Below are 18,103 nucleotides of genomic sequence, written 5' to 3'. Positions count from 1 at the left end.
TCCTCCTCCTCTCTGTCTCTGTTTCTCCCTCTCAATCTCTCTCTCACCTTTCCTCCCTCCTCTCTCTGTCTCTCTGTGTCTCTCACCATCTTTGTGTCTCTGTCTCCTTCTCCTGTCCCTCTCCTCTCCCCTCTCTCTTTCTCTCTATCTCCCTTTCTCTCTTTCCTACATTCCTTCCTCCTCTGTCTCTGTTTCTCTCTCTCTCATTATCTCTCTCTCCTTCCCTCCTTCTCTCTGTCTCTGTCCGTCTCTCTAGCACATGTGCATATATTATCACATGTGTTTTGGTGATAATAAAAGCCAGAACCTTCTAAACTCTATCTAACTTGGAAACTTCTGGATTTTGTCACAAGCTTAATGTTAGCCAAACGTAATTTGGGTCTCTGCAGACTGATGTATTATTTGAATCTTTTATGGAAAGCTCATAATGGAAAGCACTCTAGGGAGCAGGGCTGCATGTTTCTAAAAGAACCTTACTTTAAACAATGGTGGAACGACTACAAAGGGCCCATTTATGTCTCTACTAGTCCCCCAAGAGATACCACAAGTATCCAAAGGCTGGTTTTGACCCTGGCTAGAATGTTTGGAGTTGTTCATTTGTTTTCCCAGAGCTGGTATTTAATAAATGGGGAAACTCCTGGTATGGAAACTACTTCTACCGATGCAGATTGACCATTCTTTTGTAGCTTCTGGTCTTAAAGAGTCACCTGGGACACAGAGAGTTTAAATTATTTGCCCCAAGTCACACAACCAATATGTGTCAGAGGAGAGACTTGAACCCAAGTCCTCATGACAATCATTTTGCCTCCCTGTGGTATACTTACGATAGAATTAATCAGAGAAAGACTTCTCATTCATACTAATTTCTTTTGAATCCTCTCTGCTCTTTCCAGGCAAGACCTTCTGACACATTAGACAGTTTTTTCCAGTGGATTAAGCAAGCATCTTTTAAGTGCTACTCTGTGCATTGTACATTTTTTAAATCACAGAACAGCTTCTGATAAAAATATTTGCCCCTCTCTAAAATATGAAATGCATTTTGGTTGGGTCCTGTATTTATTTTATTTTCTAATATCAGATTCTAGAATCAGGTAATTAAGGTGAAGAGAGGGTGGACCAAACTGGGGAAGTCCTTGATTTAGATTATATTGCAAAAAGACATGTTGACCACTGAGGTAAATAGGCAATAGACAGTAGAACCAGATGATTAAATGAGGCCCTGGATAACAGGAGTATCCAACAGTTTAATCAGAAGCATTAACTTGGAAAACTATGATCACTGCCTCTGTTTAAAAACAAAATGATCTTGAAGTCAAATAGTCATTCTAAGTTTATTTACATTTTTTTGTTGTTCAGTTGTGTCTGACTCTTCATGACCCAATTTGGGGTTTTCTTGGCACTGATACTGGAGTGGGTTGTCATTTCCTTATCCAGCTCATTTTATACACGAGGAAACTGAGGCAAACAGGGTTAAATTACTTTCCCAGGGTCACACAGCTAGGAAGTGTCTATAGCCAAATTTGGATTCAGGAAAGTGAGTCTTCCTGACTCCAGGGCCAGCAGTTTCTCCACCATGCCACCTAGCTGTCCCTTCTTGTGATGTGTGCTGGTCTAATCCCAATTTTGTCAAGGTGTTTACAAGAGTTCTTGTCAAATTATTCTTTCCCCAGTGATCTTCCTTTGATTTATCAGACACTGAAAATAGTCATCATTTCTAGATGAAGGCAGTGGTCTACTGGAAAGAGTACTGTATTTCTCCAGGAAACTCAAACCCGCCTTCTGTCATACACTCGGAGGGAATGTAAGCTTCCCGAGGGGAGGAGCTATTTGGTAGTGATCATTATATCCCCAGTGCCTGAAACAGAGTAGGCATTAAAGAGGTTCTCATTGACCCTGGACAATTTATTTCCCTAACTGAGCTCATCTATAAAATAGGAGAAAGACCTGTCAGAAGTGGGGAACTTGCAGCCTCAAGGCCACATGTAGCCTTCTAGGTCCTCAAGTGTGATCCTTTGACTGAATCCAAACTTCAGTTGTTCTCTTGAGAACTTAGAGCGCCAATGTGTGGCCTGGAGGGCACAGATTCTTCACCCCTGACTGGATGGTTTCTTCCAGCTCAGATTCTATGAAGAAATTCAAAAGAGCTTCACCTGGCTCTATTTACAAAGTAGTATATCCTTCCATCTAGTACACCAAAATGGGATTTTGATTCAGCAAATATTTATCATGTGGTTGAAAGGTCAGCCTCAGCCAGGAGGTAATAACTTGCTCTCAGGCCTCTGACTCTAGTGTGGCTTAAAACACTTTGGATCCAATTTGGAAAAAAAAATCTCAATTGTCTCTGGAGTAGCTATATTTGTATATTTTCAGTGTTGCGATCTTCTACCCATTAGGGCCATATGTCTAAAATCAGGAGTACTACAGACTCATTCTTACTGGGGGGTTCTAAAAAATTCAAGTAATAATATCTAGCTATATAGACATAGACATAGAGATATTCATCTATATCTGTCTACCAATTTGTCTCATGCATCTATCTTTTTTATCCTTCCTTTCTCTCTCTCTCTTCCTCCCTCCCTCCCTCCCTCCCTTCCTTCCTTCTTTCCTTCCTTCTTTCCTTCCTTCCTTCCTTCCTTCCTTCCTTCCTACCTTCCTTCCTTCCCTCCCTCCCTCCTTCCTTCCTTCCTTCCTTCCTTCCTTCCCAATATTCATCACCAAACTGTAAAGATAAAGCTATAAGATCGGACAAATAGATACCCCCTAAGACCTCTTGGGCCTTGGATCCTCTGTCCTGTCAGAGGATATGATTGGTGATAGTGGCCTACAATGACTGCTATTTGGTAAAGAAATGTATTTGTGTTTGCTTATGCTGTTGAGAGGATCTGAATATTTCATCAAACACTTTATTTTCCAGTGGAGCTTTCAGAAACGAGCAACTAAATGAATTTACAGTAAAATTAAAAAGATGCTAGCAATTTGGAGCCTGAATTTAAATTTAGAGTCATGGATTGCTAAACATAATGGGCCATATATAGTAATGATGGGATTTTATTCGGCACTACCAGAAACCATGTGTCTAAGAAGTTTCCCCTAGCATTTTTAAAAGATGTGAACTAAGCCCATTAATGTGAGTAATTGGATTCCTTGAGCTTCACCAAAACCTTATATGTATATGCCAGTCTCACTGCCTAGTAATGAGAGGAAGGGAACCCTAAAATTTGGTGATTCAGCAAATCAGATGGTACTTAAGTGAGTTTTTAAAAAGCTGTCTTCTGCAAGCAAAGAGCATTACTATTGTTGCAAGTATAAGAAAGAAACTTTTTAAAGATGAAATTATTTAAACGTCAAAATGAAACATTCTATTTTCTGATCCTTTTCATGGCCTTCCCTCCCATCTTAGGATATAAGCTCCTTGATGGGAAAGACTATTTTGTTTTCCTCTTTGTGTTCCCAGAATTTAGTATAATGCTTTATACATAGTGTTTGTGACTTGCTCATGAAATCACTTTTGAATTGAAGTGAATTGAATTGTGTTGTAACAGGCTTCATCCTTGGGATCATAGATTTGAATTAGAAGTCATCTGTTTCTACCAACTCATTTTACAAATGAGGAAAGTGAGTCCCAAAGAGATTAATGACATGCCCAAGGACTCGTGGGTAGGAAGCTGACAAAGCTGGCGTTCAAACTCTGGTCCTTTGACTCCAAATATACCACGTTTCCCGCTGCACCATGTTGTCTGTTTTTAGAACAACCTGCTCAAGGAGGTACTAGATGAACTTTGAGGCAAAGAACACGTATTCTCCTCTTAGCTCTTACATTCTTATATTCTTACCGTTTATATATCAGCAGAGTGATTGGAAGGTTGGTTCACAGGTCACTTCTGCATTGTACACAGTAGCCATCTTATTGTATGCCCAGATACCCAGCTGGCATTTTCAGTGTGTCAAATTCAATCTCTTCTTGGTCAAAAAAGATGGTTTCAAATAGTATTTCAAATAAACCTGGTCACATATAAATCTATGGAATCAGGAAAAGACTGAGAAACTCTTCAAGATTTGAATCTATGCCAATCCAAAACAGTAGGCATTTATTAGACACCTGTTATGAACAAAAGCCTTGTGCTGGGTGCTATGAGTGCAAAGACAGCATGGAAAATGGCCCTTGCCCTCAAGTGCTTGAACTCTTCTGGAGGGGGATATAGCAGGTATGCAGATAAACACATGGGCATGTGCATGCACAGTATGTGTGTATGCATATCAGTGTGTATAGATAGGTGCATATCTGCATGTATATCTCCATTATTTCTATATATATCTTAACACATACAGATAGATGTATAATATGCATATAGATAAGAGAAAAAAAGAATGCTTGTCATATTTCCTAAATGGAAAACAGGAAGGATAGTGAATAGAGCTCTAGATTTGAAATGAAGAAGTCCTAGGTTCACATCCTGCCTTAGATAGTTATTAGCTGGACAGATCCCTTACCCGCTCTGGACTTCAGGTTCCTCATCGGCAAAATGAAGGTGTTAGAGAAGATGGCCACTTTTAGCTCTAGATTCACAATCTATGGAAAGACAAGGGTGCTAGCTGCTACATAGGGCTGTGTGTACCTATATACATGTGCATATATGTATGTGTATATTCACATACATGTGTAAATACATACCTACATACACTATACTACATACATTATATGTGGGGAAGGAGAGAATGCTAAATTCTGTTCTATTTTGAAAAAATTAAATTTTTCATATTTATTACAAATCATGGAGATATTTATAGTGATAAGAATGTAGGTGCTATTAGGAGAGAGATAGCACCCAGTGTGTGGTGGGTACTGAGCCCCTTTTAAGGCACCTTAGAATATCATGTTGGTGATAATATTTGTTACCCAAGAAAAACTTCTGATTTGGGGGAAAAGAATTCATCTTCTCTCTTATCAGAAAGGGAATTATGTTGTAGAGCACAGGGCTTTCCAGACTTAGTTCAGTTTTATTATAATTTATTGTAATGACCATGGACAAGATATAAACTTTAGGTAAATTTAGGTCTCTTCCCTCATGAAATTTTTAGTCTAGTCGTTATAATATGTGATATGGCAAGTGTATCTCAAATCTAGGGCCATGTGAGGTCATAGAACTATAGAGTAAGAGCTGGAATACCTTAGAAGTCCACTTATCCAATCCCCTCATTTTATTAATGGCCAGCAGAAACTGATGCCCAGAGAAAGAGAAGAAAGTAAGTTGCCAAAGGAGAAAGGAAAGTCTGCTTAGGGATAGATGACAGACCTTTTTCCCTGTAGCTTTTAGAAGGATCCATGTTAGGAATATGCTCACTGTTTCTTGGTTTCTTTCCCTCCCCATCACCCCTAGCATCTCCTCCCCTTCCTCCTGTGTTGTGTCTCTTCTTGCAGAACCAACTGCTTGCTGGGTATATCAAATGGACGTCCAGAGTAGATGTAATGGAATTAATTTTATTTTCCCCTAAACTCATCCATCTTTCAGACTTCCCTATTTCTGTTGAAGGAACACCATTTTCCTAGCCACCAAGGTTTTCACAACCTCAGTTGTGAATTTCAATTCACTTCTCTCCCTCATCTCTCTTCCTCTCAACATCCAATTACCAGACCTTATCAGGTCTTCCCCCACAACATCTGACACACCTGTCCCCTTCTTTACATGTACCAAGCCTCTTGCAATAGCTTTCTAGTTTGTTTCCCTGATTTCTGGTCTTTCTCCTCCCCAGGCCCTCCTTCAGACAGGTGCCAAATAGGTATTACAAGAACATAGAACTGATGAGGTCATTCCCATGCTCAAAAATCTTCAGGGGCTTCCTATAACCTCTAGGATAAAATATATCCTCTTCCTGGTATTTACATTTTTCTGTGATCTGACTTCTTTTCTAGACTTATTTCACATTATTACTCTTCATGCACTCTCCGCTCCAGTAAAAAGTGACCTACTAGTTCTTTCCCCACATGACATCTCTCCTCCTGCCTCTGTACCCATTTATACCAGTGGTCCTTCATGTATGGCATGAACTTCCTATTCAGCTCTGCCTCTTTGATTTCCTAGCTTCCTTCAACACAAATTTCAGGTGGCACCTCTTATCCAAGGCCTTTCTGCATGTGCTCAGTTAATTGGTTTTCTGCCTCTTGAAACTATGCTGTATTTTTTGCATGTGCTTTATATTTAATGACTTGTGATTTATTGAATTCCCAAAATAGAATGTGAGCTCCTCGGAGGCAGGAACTATTGGATTTTGTCTTTGTATTCTAGTGCCTAGCACAGTCTTAGCATTTGGTAAATGCTTTTAACACTTGTCTACCGAATTGTATTGAGTTGAGTTGAGTTCTTCTCTTACTCTCATTTTGCTTGGGCTCCACATTGATTGGAATTTCCTCTCTGTTGAACCTCGTATTCACCAAAGCAGTCCTTTTAACAAAAGCATCTGCCATAAGGGCATTTTCTAGATCCTTATTAGGATTTTGCCAGGAACAATTGCTGGTGAGGAGGTTGAGGGCTTACTTTAGCACTCTTCCTTTAAATTGATGGTGGAACTGTTCGAGATCTGAGCCAGAAATCCAAGTGGCTCTGATATCTGTGCACGTCTGAAGTATCGCCCTCATTATGTTTATGATGTTCCTTTGTCAGACCATCCTACCCTTTTGCACTGAATGATCCACAGCCCACATGTTCACATTTCAATGTCTTGGTTTGAAGGCAGCTTGTTGGAAAGGGTCCCTCTACAAGAGACAGATCTTCCAAAAGAGAAGAAAAAGAAATGCAAGCTGCTGGAGGAGATGGGCAAGTCAAAAAGTCTGAAAATATGAAATATTGCTCTGTTGGCCTGATGCTATTTGCATTATTTTTCCCAAAGGACGCCGTGGTTTAATGGATGGGGCTTTAACCTACCCAGAGGTCAGTCTTTGCTGGACAAGTGGAACCTCATCCCAGAAGGAATTGACATACTAATGACACATGGCCCTCCTCTTGGTAAGTGAAGCAAGGGGCATCATTTTTATCACTGTGGATATTTTTTGTTCAGGAAGAATAAATCATGCTTTCAGGGGCATAATCATTTTCCTCTAACCAAAAAGAAAAAAAAAAGGGAATATGGGAGGGAGGTGGAAAGCAATGTCTTCAAAGAAGCTCAGTATGATAATTAAACTTAGCAGTTCTGCTAGGCTTCCAGGTGTTCTTGAAATTAAATTTTTTGATTTATTGGAGTCAAGGAAAATCAAATGAGTAGATGGCACCACAGTCTTTTGAGCCAGATAATTTATTTTAAGAATAGTATTCACCTTACGGGGAAGGAGGGGGAAGCACAATGTATACCCCATCCCGGAGGCTTTTGAATGACCATGAAATGATTGCAGCTTTTATTCAGAGTTCATTTCCCTTTTTATCAACTGGTTGGAACAGGGGAGGAGTCTTTAAGCTTGACATTTGAGCTTTTTATTGGGAGAGAAAGTGCTTCCTCTCCTCTAAAATACACTGAAATGAAGCAAAATTGAAAGTCCCCAGTGAGCAGTAATAATTAAAGGTGACTTACAGGTGTTTATCCTGAAGATTATGGGTCTGATTTGAGTTTTACATAGCCAGTAGAGTCAGTGCTATGATAAGAAACAAACAAAAACAAATCAAAAACCCAATTTTTCAGTTTATAGGGTTGAAAAGTATTATTTTACTTGTGAGATCAACTCTTCCTCCAATCAACAGATAGACAAACATGCATATATTAAATGCTTAATATGCCCAGGGCACTATGTTAATTGTTTGATATACAGAGAAAGGCAAAAAATAGTCTCTGCCCTCAGGGAGGTGATACTCTAATGGGAGAAGTGAAATCAAGATCAATCATGGCATACAAGAGAAATAAGGAGGATATGATGGAGAAGAGGTCATCTTAGACTCTAAAAGGCTACACCAGTGGAACATGACATAAGCCCTTGGAAGATCCTACAAAACATGAAAGAGTTTGATTGCAACCTAGGTGGTGTAATGTGAGTCACCCAGGGATCAGATTTCAGAAAGGGTTCATTACCATGTCTGAACACCAAAGCCACTCTCAAAGACTGTGTAGCGTTTTATAGAGGAGTCTCAATCTGTTCCAGGAGAAAAATGTCACTCTTGATGAAATCATAGTTCCTCAAAATATCAAAGTGTAATCATGGCTCATTATCATGATTTATTGTTCATTGTCCACAACTTCATCCTCCATTTGGGATTATACATGGAAAAATTTTAATCCAGGACTGCCACATTTCATTCCATAAGGATACAGGGCAGTCTCAAAAACTACCCAACTACTATAGGGTTATACATATTAAATTTAATATTAGCCAAAGTAAACTACAATTAAGGAGACAAGTCTGGGTTGGGAGATGGTGATAATATGACCCCAAGAAGAATACCATGGGATCTTAGATTAAGAACTATCAGACCACCAAGCTTAGAGGCCATTGAGTCCAATCCCCTCATTTTACAAATGGGGAAACTATGGCATGGAGCGTTTTAAATGACTTTCCAAGGTGACATAGCTGGAAAGTAGCCAAGGTAGGATTTGAACCTATGTCTTATTGATTCTTAGACCAGCGCCCTATCCGATATACCATCTGCTATTTTGAGTTACCCATGTCTCTGTTTTCTTCTATTTGCACAGAAAATTATTTTAAAATGTAATATTTGGAGACAATTTCCCTTGGAAGTCATTTGCTACCATTTCTTGATCCCTCTCAAAGGTGAATAGAAGCATCTGTTGTATTTCCCAGATGAAAGTTGGGAGGGATTAGTGGATAGAGCATCAGATTTGGAGTCAGGAAGCTCTAAGTTCAAATCCTGACTCGGGTACTAGTTGTATGAACCTGAGCAAATGAATTAACTTCTCAGGAGCCTCATTTCTCTATGTGTAAAACAAAGGATTAGATAAGATGGCCTCTAAGCCCCTTTCATTTATGGTCAGGGCAAGGGAACTAGCCACAAAGCCAACCCTTGAAAATTGGGGGCCCAGAATAAGAGCCTGAATGGTTGCAGATCTCTACATTTCCCCTATTGGATCAGGTACTTGCATTCAAACATGTGTTTGGGGTTACTTAGGGCCTATAACAGTTTCACTGCAAACTTGGACAAATCCTTCAGCCTGAAATGAAAGCAAATTGTGGAGACAGATGTTTAAATTCCAGGCCTCCAAGAAAAACTTTGCAAAGGCCCTTCCCCCATCAGGTTTACCCTCCCTTCTCCCCTCCCCTGCCCCACTGTGCTTTCCAGAGACTGTCCATCTCTCCATTACTCTGAGCCAGCAGGAGAACTCCTTAATAGCCTTTCCTGACCCTCCCTTTGTAGGAAGCTGCAGGAAGATTTGGGACTAGAGGTTAAGATCAGCCAAACACTACCAGGGAAGCTGGAGGGCATAGCTTGGTATTATGAAGCTTCCAAAGAAAAGGGGAGGGAGGGCTTAAAATAAAACATGCAGTTGGTGTTTCAGAATGACTTTGTAGGCACATTTTGCACATGTTGCTAATTGCACCCATTGAGGGAGACTGGAAATAACCTTTTGCAAAGCATCTTTAAATTCTCAACTTCTGGCTAGAGGAGTGGCCAAATCCATCCTACCCATCCACACATCCAGTGACAAAAGAGACTTCCCTTCCTATGGCCATTTTCTATGAAGAGTAATTTTTTCCCCTTAAAAAACAAAGCAACCTGGGTTGGCCAGGTAGCACAGCAAGTAAGAGCACCGGCCCCAGAGTCGGGATGACCTGGGATTGAATCCGGGCTCAGACACTTAACACCCACCCAGAAATACCTGGCTGTGTAACCTTGAGCAAGTAACTTAACCCCAATTGCTTAGGGGCAGCCAGGTGGAGCAGGGAGTAAGAGCACCAGCCCCATGGTCGGATGACCTGGAATCAAATCCGGGCTCAGATACTTAGCACCACACCCAGAAATAACTGGCCATGTAACTTTGAGCAAGTTACTTAACCCCAATTGCTTACCAAAAAAAAAAAAAAAGCAACAAAAGTAATGGAGAAATATGCCTATAATTTTTGGTGGTGGGTACCTTTACCTGTTTCACAAAACTTCCATATTCTCCTCTGGCTCAATGAAAAGTACCCAAATTTCCATGCTTACCAGATATTATTCTTGGGTATATCTCCTTTTCTCTCCTCCGTATCCCATATACCATTATTTATGATCTGCCTTTAACCAGTTTTCCACAATATTCTTTTCTTCATTTTACTGAATTAAATGGTCAACTTGCTTGCTAGCCTCTGTCCAAAACTACCTTGATTTAGGCCCCATGTTGTTTTGTGGTTTTGTTTTTGTTTTCTTTTTTTTTTTGATAGGTAGAAATAACAATGGTGCCACAAACAGATTTGTGTAATCCTGGACCCACTGTTCTTCCCAGCCTTCTCCTATATACCCAGCCCCCACCCCCATCTGATCCCTACAGATTCCATTTCAGACTGTAACCATCCTGACAGCCGACTTTTGTGATAATTGATGTCAGTTTTTTATGGATTTTCTGCATTAAGTGTGGAACTAAGTGGCTTTTACTTTAAAAGTAGTCAATTAGCCCCAGCTTGCTGGATACCGTTATGGGTCACGTTTTTACCTATCTCTGGTGATCAGCCTGGGGAGGTAACCTAGCTTTCCCAGACTCTGGTCACTAGAAATCACTCAGAGCCAAGAGTTGAATTGTCTAGAGAGACCCCGGTGCATGGAGGCCAGTGTATAATGTCCCTGTAACAACCCTCCTTAATCTGAGCATCTCGGAAGCAAATCTGCTCTTTGGGCATTAAGGGAAGTATTAAGGAGAAAAGTACAGAATTGAAAAAGAGGAGAGAGACACAAACACAGAAGCAGACACAGAAGAAAGAGGAAAGGGGTGAGAGACCACGTAACACTGCCAGGAATAAATGTCACCAAGTTTCAGCTCAGAGAGGATTTGAAACCTAGTAGTGGAATAAATCAAATTCTGTACAGGGGGAGAAAAATGTTAATTAAGAGGAGGAAAAAAAACCCTGAAACTAAAAAAAAAAAAAGACTCTAAAGAAGACAAAGTGATGAGTGAAAAGTTTCTTAAAAGGCATTGTAAGCTTTAATGGAGAGGTTAGGATTACAGATAATGTAATAAACCTTCAGTGAGTTATGGCTTCCTGAAAGTCTAAATGAAACCTTACCTGAAGAGAGAAAATTAAGAGTATTGATTTCATTTTGCCCTCAGGTTTTCGAGACTGGGTCCCCAAGGAGCTTCAGCGAGTTGGCTGCGTTGAACTGCTAAATACCGTGCAAAGACGAGTACGACCCAAACTCCATGTTTTTGGCGGAATTCATGAAGGTATGAAATGGGAGAAGGGAAATTGATGCCCATGTGGCAACCTTGGCTCTCGAAATAGGCTTGGACTGATCACAGTGCCTTTGGCTGTGTTCTGATCCACGTGCAACAAAGACAGGCCTTTTTGCAGATAGATACTGAAAGACCCATTTAGGACTTCCCCCAAATGTCAAGGACTATTAGCTCTGAGTCAGGCTGAGCAGAGTAATCAATTCCTTGCACAAATGGGAACCAGATCGGTTGACTTTTCCCCTGCCTCTCAAGGTTAGCTGTAGGAAAATTCAAAAGACCTGAATACCTCACAAATACTTTCTCAGAAGTCAGAGGTTCAGAGCTGGAAGGGACCTCAGTGGTTTCCAGATCTAACACCCTTATTTTAAAGGTGATGATACTGAGACCCAGAAAAATTGACATCTTCATGATATCACACACTTGGTAGCAAGTAACAGAACCAGGAGCTGAGTCTGGGTTCTCCAGCTATGAATCCAACACTCTGACAACTCTACTCTTCTTTTTTTAAATCTCGCTTTGCTCAAATCAAGGGTAACAACATTTATAACCCAGCACACCCTCCTCTAAAGTACCGGTACATCGATTGTGAATAGTCCTGACTCTTACACATAAACAGGGTGCATCTGGCTGTTTGCAAAAATAAAAAGTCCATAGGTGAGGAGGTCTCCATGTATGTACCCCTGTCCATCCAGAGCTCAAAGGGATCTCAAGAGAAATCTAATCCAGACAACTCATTTTTAGATGAGGAAACTGAAGGTCCAAGGTTATATATATATATATATATATATACAGGATAGGAACCCAGGTCCTTTGACCCCAAAGCTACAAGTCTTTGCATTGTATTACTCTGCCTCCTTAAAAAGGTAGAGAGAGACTGGGCAAGAGAAGAGAGAGGGAAAGGGATGGTAACCGATAAGCAAAACACATAAAATTATCAGTAAGTTTAAAATGATTTAGCTCCTCTTATTTGCCTATCCAGTTTTTAACTCCACATTTACTCCACAGAGTAAATGAAAACATTACCTTTATTTTAAACATCTGACTAATTCTTTTCTTTGATTATTTCCGGGGCAGAGGCTTATGTTTCCTTATAATTTGTAGGCCTTTGTAGCTGTGGAATCAAAAATTCCTGGTTTTCAGTCAAATAACATTGATTGAACTACCATGGGCCAGACCCTGAAAGGGAAGTGGGGAGTTCTATTCACAAGGTGATCACAGTCGAATTTTTTTTTTTAAATGCTTCATGAAGCTTCTTTGTCTTGGCTGCTCCCTGTTGGGGAGACCCACACTCAGAGGGACACTAGGGTATCACCTGCATTAGCAGATCCTGCACTGATGGGGCTGGGCGGTTGGGGTCTGTCCTCCAGGAAGCAGGGTAGGCCCCACCTCAACGGCTTTTCCCCACCACAACTCGAGAGTTCTTTGTATGCTCACAGTAGAACAGGGATGTTCAAGGTCACGTGCCAGAAAAGCAAGGCAAAAAAAAAAAAAAAAGCCACAAAGTTTGCTTTGCCAAGCTCACAAACTCAGAGGCTTCCTGGTTAGGTGGTAATAAAGAGCATATTGAAAATCCCCCCACAGAGCCAAGAGAAAATTCAGATTGCTCTGAGAGCAGGCACCAGCTGAGCAGGTAGAAAGCGGGGGCGCGGCCCTCAGAGAGAGCAGGGCCTCCAACCTGCCCTGCCTTTGAGGCTGTTCTCTCAGAGAAGGAGGAGAAGGCTTTTAGGCATGATTAACAAGGGAGACTGGAAAGAATTTCATAGCCACATTTTTTAACTCATTTCTAAGCCAGGTTTCTGAGGGAAATGGCTGTGATTTTGAGATCAGGTTTAAAAAAAAACCACATACATTTCCCCCCTCCCCCTTTAATTTTTTTTAAAATTGCTTTCAGCTCACTCGGGAAAGAGGAGGGGATTCCATTAAAGCCCCCAAACAGTAAAGTTGCCTAAAGGGGAGGTGATTGTATTCAAATAAACTTGTCTTTTTTTTTTAATTCCTTTAAGACAGCTGAAGAGGGCAGAAAGAGGGCAAATACCAAACATCTCGATGGAGAGCGATAAGGAGACTTTATGACCTCAGAACTAAACACTGCCCATGTAAATGCTTTCCCCACTCCCCCTAGAGAGTTTTCCATTGACCCTCATTAAGCCCTCAGAGTAGGTTCATCTACTTGAAGAATTTTCAACAGGAAAACACACACACACACACACACACACTCACACACCTCACCTAGCTCTTAAAGGTTTCCCCCAACTCTATTCTCTTCTTCAAGTGGATTTTTACCAAAGCATTTCCCAATGTCCCCAAATCCCTAAGTCATAATGACATACTCTAATATCTTATTTTATTAATTTTATTAAAAAGATTAATTGAATCATAGCAACAGAAGAGCAAACACCTCATAGGAAAGGGAAAAGGGAGCCGTGATGTCTAGATCATAGAAGTATAGTGCATTATCCACAATCAGGTGAGCACGCGCATTTGCCCCCCACACACACACACACACACACTCTGAGAGTGGTTTCATTAGCCTCTTTCTATAGATCACAGTAATTACTTAAATAGTACACTAGAAATGCTTTTATTTGCCTCACATTGCAGGCAGCAAAAATAAAAACACACGGAGATGTCTCTTGGTCTTTTGTTCATCAAAACTCTTGCACAAAGTAGGAGACCATGAGGGCAGCAAAAGGAGCACCAGATTTTTAATTAGAATATCTGGGTTCAAATCCTGACTCTGCCATTTACTAACTACATGACTTTGGTCAAGTCACCTACTCCTTCTGGGCCTCAGTTTCCTGATCTGAAAATACAGTTGAACTAGATAACTTCTAGGGTCCCTTCAGCTTTTAAATCTTAAGATTTTATTATTTAAAACAAGGAACGGAGAGATTTACATGCATTCCCATACTAAGTGGCAAAAGGAACCACAGCCTTTCCCTATGTCCTAATTTCTATGTTAAGTCAAGCACAAAAAAATAACAACAAAAGAATCCTTTTATTTGAATTAGAATACAACATGCATTTCTTTTTCTAAAGAGAAGAAATAGGTGGCAGCTTTTGGAAGCTGCTAACATCCAGAGCAACTCAGCTGAATTTCAGCCCACCACCCACCAGTAAAGAGATCTTTGACTTGAGTGGCCTGTAGAAGTTACATTGAGGTCACCACCATTTGTGCCTGTAACAGTCAGCATGAACCACTCTCCCCACAGGTTACGGCATCATGACAGACGGTTATACAACGTACATCAACGCCTCAACGTGTACGGTCAGCTTTCAGCCAACCAATCCTCCCATTATATTTGACCTTCCAAACCCTCAAGGATCATGAAGCACTCTAAATGCCCCAATTGGAGCGAAGGAAGGAAGGTCGATAAACTGCCATTTTTCTAATTCTAAACTTACATTCTCTTACATGTTTCTTTCCAAATTCTGTGAGTTTTTTGTAAAATTGCTGGTACAAAAACGACGCTAGAGGTTGTGCTTTTATTCCCCTTTCTTTTTCTATTTCTTTCTTTAAAAAAAATTTTTTTTTTGGAAATGCGGCATCCGTTTTAAATTGATAAAGCATTGTGGATTTGTAAAATGACTCCTGTTTTTTCAATGACCATGCCATTGTAAATCATTAGTGTTCTCCAAAGGACAGCCAAGCTTTCTTTTAAGAAATGAGAAATGTTATTTTATATGATATAAGCTGGAAGAAAAAAAAGACAGAGGCAGTTTTTTTTGTTTTTGTTTTTTTTTATAAAATCACTCAAATTTGCACAACTGTTGAGTACTGTTTGATTTTTATTCTGTGATGTCCTTTGTTTGTCAGTGTGGCCCCGATGTATAGCAGACTTCTGGATAGAAGTTGACTTTGAAGGGTCATCTCTGCACGCACCTCAAGGCACATGCCTTCCTCCCCACGGTAACATGAGTTACTTCAAGGGGATGGAAGGAGCCTCAGATCTGATGTTTCTGGCCTCTTTCAAAGGGCGGTATAGTTAGCAGCATTGGTATTTGTGATGATATGCTTTCTTATTATTTTGGTTAATTTCTTAAATTATTTTAGCTTTAAGAATATGGGGATGAAATCCATAAAGAACATTTGTTTCATGCAGCAAAAAAAAAAGAAAAAGAAAAGAAAAAACATGTAAGTGCAGACTTCTTTTAAATATGAATTTATATATATAAGTATTTTTTGTGCATTTATAACTAAGCTAGGAATTTAATATTGCCAGCATAACAGCTACAGAGTTATGTTGCTCGGCACCTCTAAACTGCGAAAGATGTAACACATTTTCCCAGCAGTGCTCAAGGCCTCGATGAGCTTGTGTTAAATCTAGGTGCAGTTTCTGACATGTATAGAATCAAATGGATGCAATGGAGCCGATCTAAAATAAGGCTTAGTTGTCCTTTATATTTAAATCTCCTTGAATTGTCTCCTTATTTTCTCTCTTCCCCACCCCCTTATTTTGCACTGTGTGTAAATGCAATCTTGCTAGCACAAAATATTGTCGCAGATAGGTATTTTCTGTTCTTCCACTGTAAATGCTATCAGGCTTTATTCCATTTTCTGTTTATCTTGTTAATGGAATTTAGGAAAGCAGTTGTTTCTTTAAATTTATTGTGATATTCTATATCTAGCGGCCTTTATATGCAAATAAAATTGCAAGATTTTTAAATAGTTGCTGTTTGAGGGTTTTGGTGGGAATTTGAGGGCTTTGGGGGAGTGGGGAGAATGCAGGAGGTCTATGCAGCCTTACTTTTCTCTTTCAGGAGAATTAGAATAAGCTACATTTTTTTTCTAATTTTCTATAAATTTTTATTACCCACCATGCATGGGCTGGCAAGAAGCTCGATAAAGCACTCAGTGGACTTTTTCCTTCACTTTGCCATCTATCTTGCCACAGATTTCAGGAAGGAAAGATTTCATCTATGGAGATTATAATTCATTGTGAACAAAGTTGACGTTCACTTCAGGCTCAGTGTATCCAGCATACTGTAGCCTATGTATGTTGGAAGTCCTGATGGAGGGAAGCACCAGTCCAGGGCAAAAAGGGGGGAGTTGGTCATAAAATAACCCTTTCCCCCATAATTTGCCTCAAAAGAAAGCTAATTAACCCCCATCCTTTATAGCGCTCACCCACTAAAAGTGTTATTAAAATAAAAGATACCATCTGTCAGTAAAAATAATTTAAAATACATACATACCTATATAATTTTATTTAAAAAGAACTGTAAGAAGTAGCATGAGACTGAATTCATATCTATCTATACCCTGAGTTTATATATAATGTATATTTATGTTATATATTATATATATTTATAAATTCAGTCTCATGCTATTATACAAATATAAATATATGTGTGTATGTATATATGATAAATTTATGTGTGTATTTATATATTATATATAAATTCAGTCTCATAATATTACATAAGTGTAAAAATATATATGAATATACTAAATATACTAAATTTAAACGTGCATATTTATGTAGTATATATAAATTCAGCCTCATGCTATCACAGAAGTAGAAATATGTGTATATATGTATATATACTAAATTTATGTGTATTTATATTATATGTAAATTCAGTCACATGCTATTTATTATGCATATATGTGTATTATACATATATAGACATATACGTGTGTACGTGTGTATATACACAGGATGTGGAATAGAGACTGGAAAGGGAATAAGGCATTGGATTTAACATGGTAGCTGAATTTAGGATCTGTATATAAATCTAAAAATAAATGTCTTCTTTAGAAATGGGAAGGAATGTTGTGTAATGGCATGTGAATATGGGGCTCTGGCACTCTCCCTGTGTGGAGCTCCGGAGATGCTGGGATTGACACAGTTAAAAGTTGGGCATTTAATAAAACTGCTTTCCATTGTGTGGGAAAGAAATGAACATATGCAAGACAAATTTGGATCAAAAAAGAATGATAGCTGACATTCGCATAGCTTGCTGTTACCAAAGCATTTTACATGCATTGTATTATCTGAACAATCCCGAGAGAGTGTGTTACAAGACAGATGAGGGTGTGAAAGGCTAAGTGATTTGTCCATGGTCATATATACAGTAAAGTTCAGGTAGGATTTCAGTCTAGGTTTTCCTGTCTCCAAGTCCAGGACACAATCCATGACAGGATGTTTACTTCTTAGAAGGCTATTGTAATGTAATGCCAAGGAAAGGCAACTTCCCAGGTTCAGAACACCAGCATAGGTGCTCTCCATTTTATTCAGTAACAAACCAAGAACAGAGAAGATCAAAACATGACATCATTCAAAATACAGCATTTACTAAGTGTGATTAAATAATCTCCAAGTACTACCCCACCCCAGGACCTTCCAATCATTCAATCAATTACAAAGTCCCTGTGCTAAATACTTCTCCACCCCTAGGCTATACCTTCATTTGGTCCACCACAAAACCCCTCTTCTCAAATGGAGATTAGTTTCCAAACATAGGTAAAGTACCTTCATTTGTCAATCACAGAGCACAATAAGGTCAAAAGTTCCCCACCCCTGGATCACAATTGAATCTACCCCAGAGTTACATCAAGTTTAAACACAGCACTTAATACCCAAATGGAGGTCTTTTCTTCATCTTGACAGGAGGCAAGTTCTCAGCAATCTTAGTTCCTGGGGAGACAAGGCTTAGCAAGGCCATAAGATACATTGCCAATCCCTTCATGAATTTATCCTCTGTCTGTAGAACAGTCCTAGAACCCCTGAACACATTAGCA

The 18,103-nt window shown here is 39.6% G+C and overlaps 1 protein-coding gene across 1 annotated transcript in view; it reads left to right on the top strand.

The window, feature by feature from the left end:
• The window catches only part of MPPED2 (metallophosphoesterase domain containing 2), a 223,508-nt gene extending 207,481 nt beyond the window's left edge, over window positions 1-16,027 (top strand). Inside the window, exons 5-7 of the mRNA XM_069091354.1 lie at window positions 6,886-7,001; window positions 11,236-11,349; window positions 14,571-16,027. Of these exons, the coding sequence (XP_068947455.1) occupies window positions 6,886-7,001; window positions 11,236-11,349; window positions 14,571-14,689 (349 nt within the window). The 3' untranslated portion in view covers window positions 14,690-16,027. The remainder of the gene's footprint in view (window positions 1-6,885; window positions 7,002-11,235; window positions 11,350-14,570) is intronic.
• Window positions 16,028-18,103: the final 2,076 nt, after the last annotated feature.

The sequence above is a fragment of the Petaurus breviceps genome, unplaced genomic scaffold (assembly GCF_028583685.1).
Source record: "Petaurus breviceps papuanus isolate PSGF00001 unplaced genomic scaffold, PetGlider_PUasm1.0 188, whole genome shotgun sequence".
Classification (NCBI taxonomy): domain Eukaryota; kingdom Metazoa; phylum Chordata; class Mammalia; order Diprotodontia; family Petauridae; genus Petaurus; species Petaurus breviceps.
This window is presented reverse-complemented; position numbering and strand designations above follow the sequence as displayed.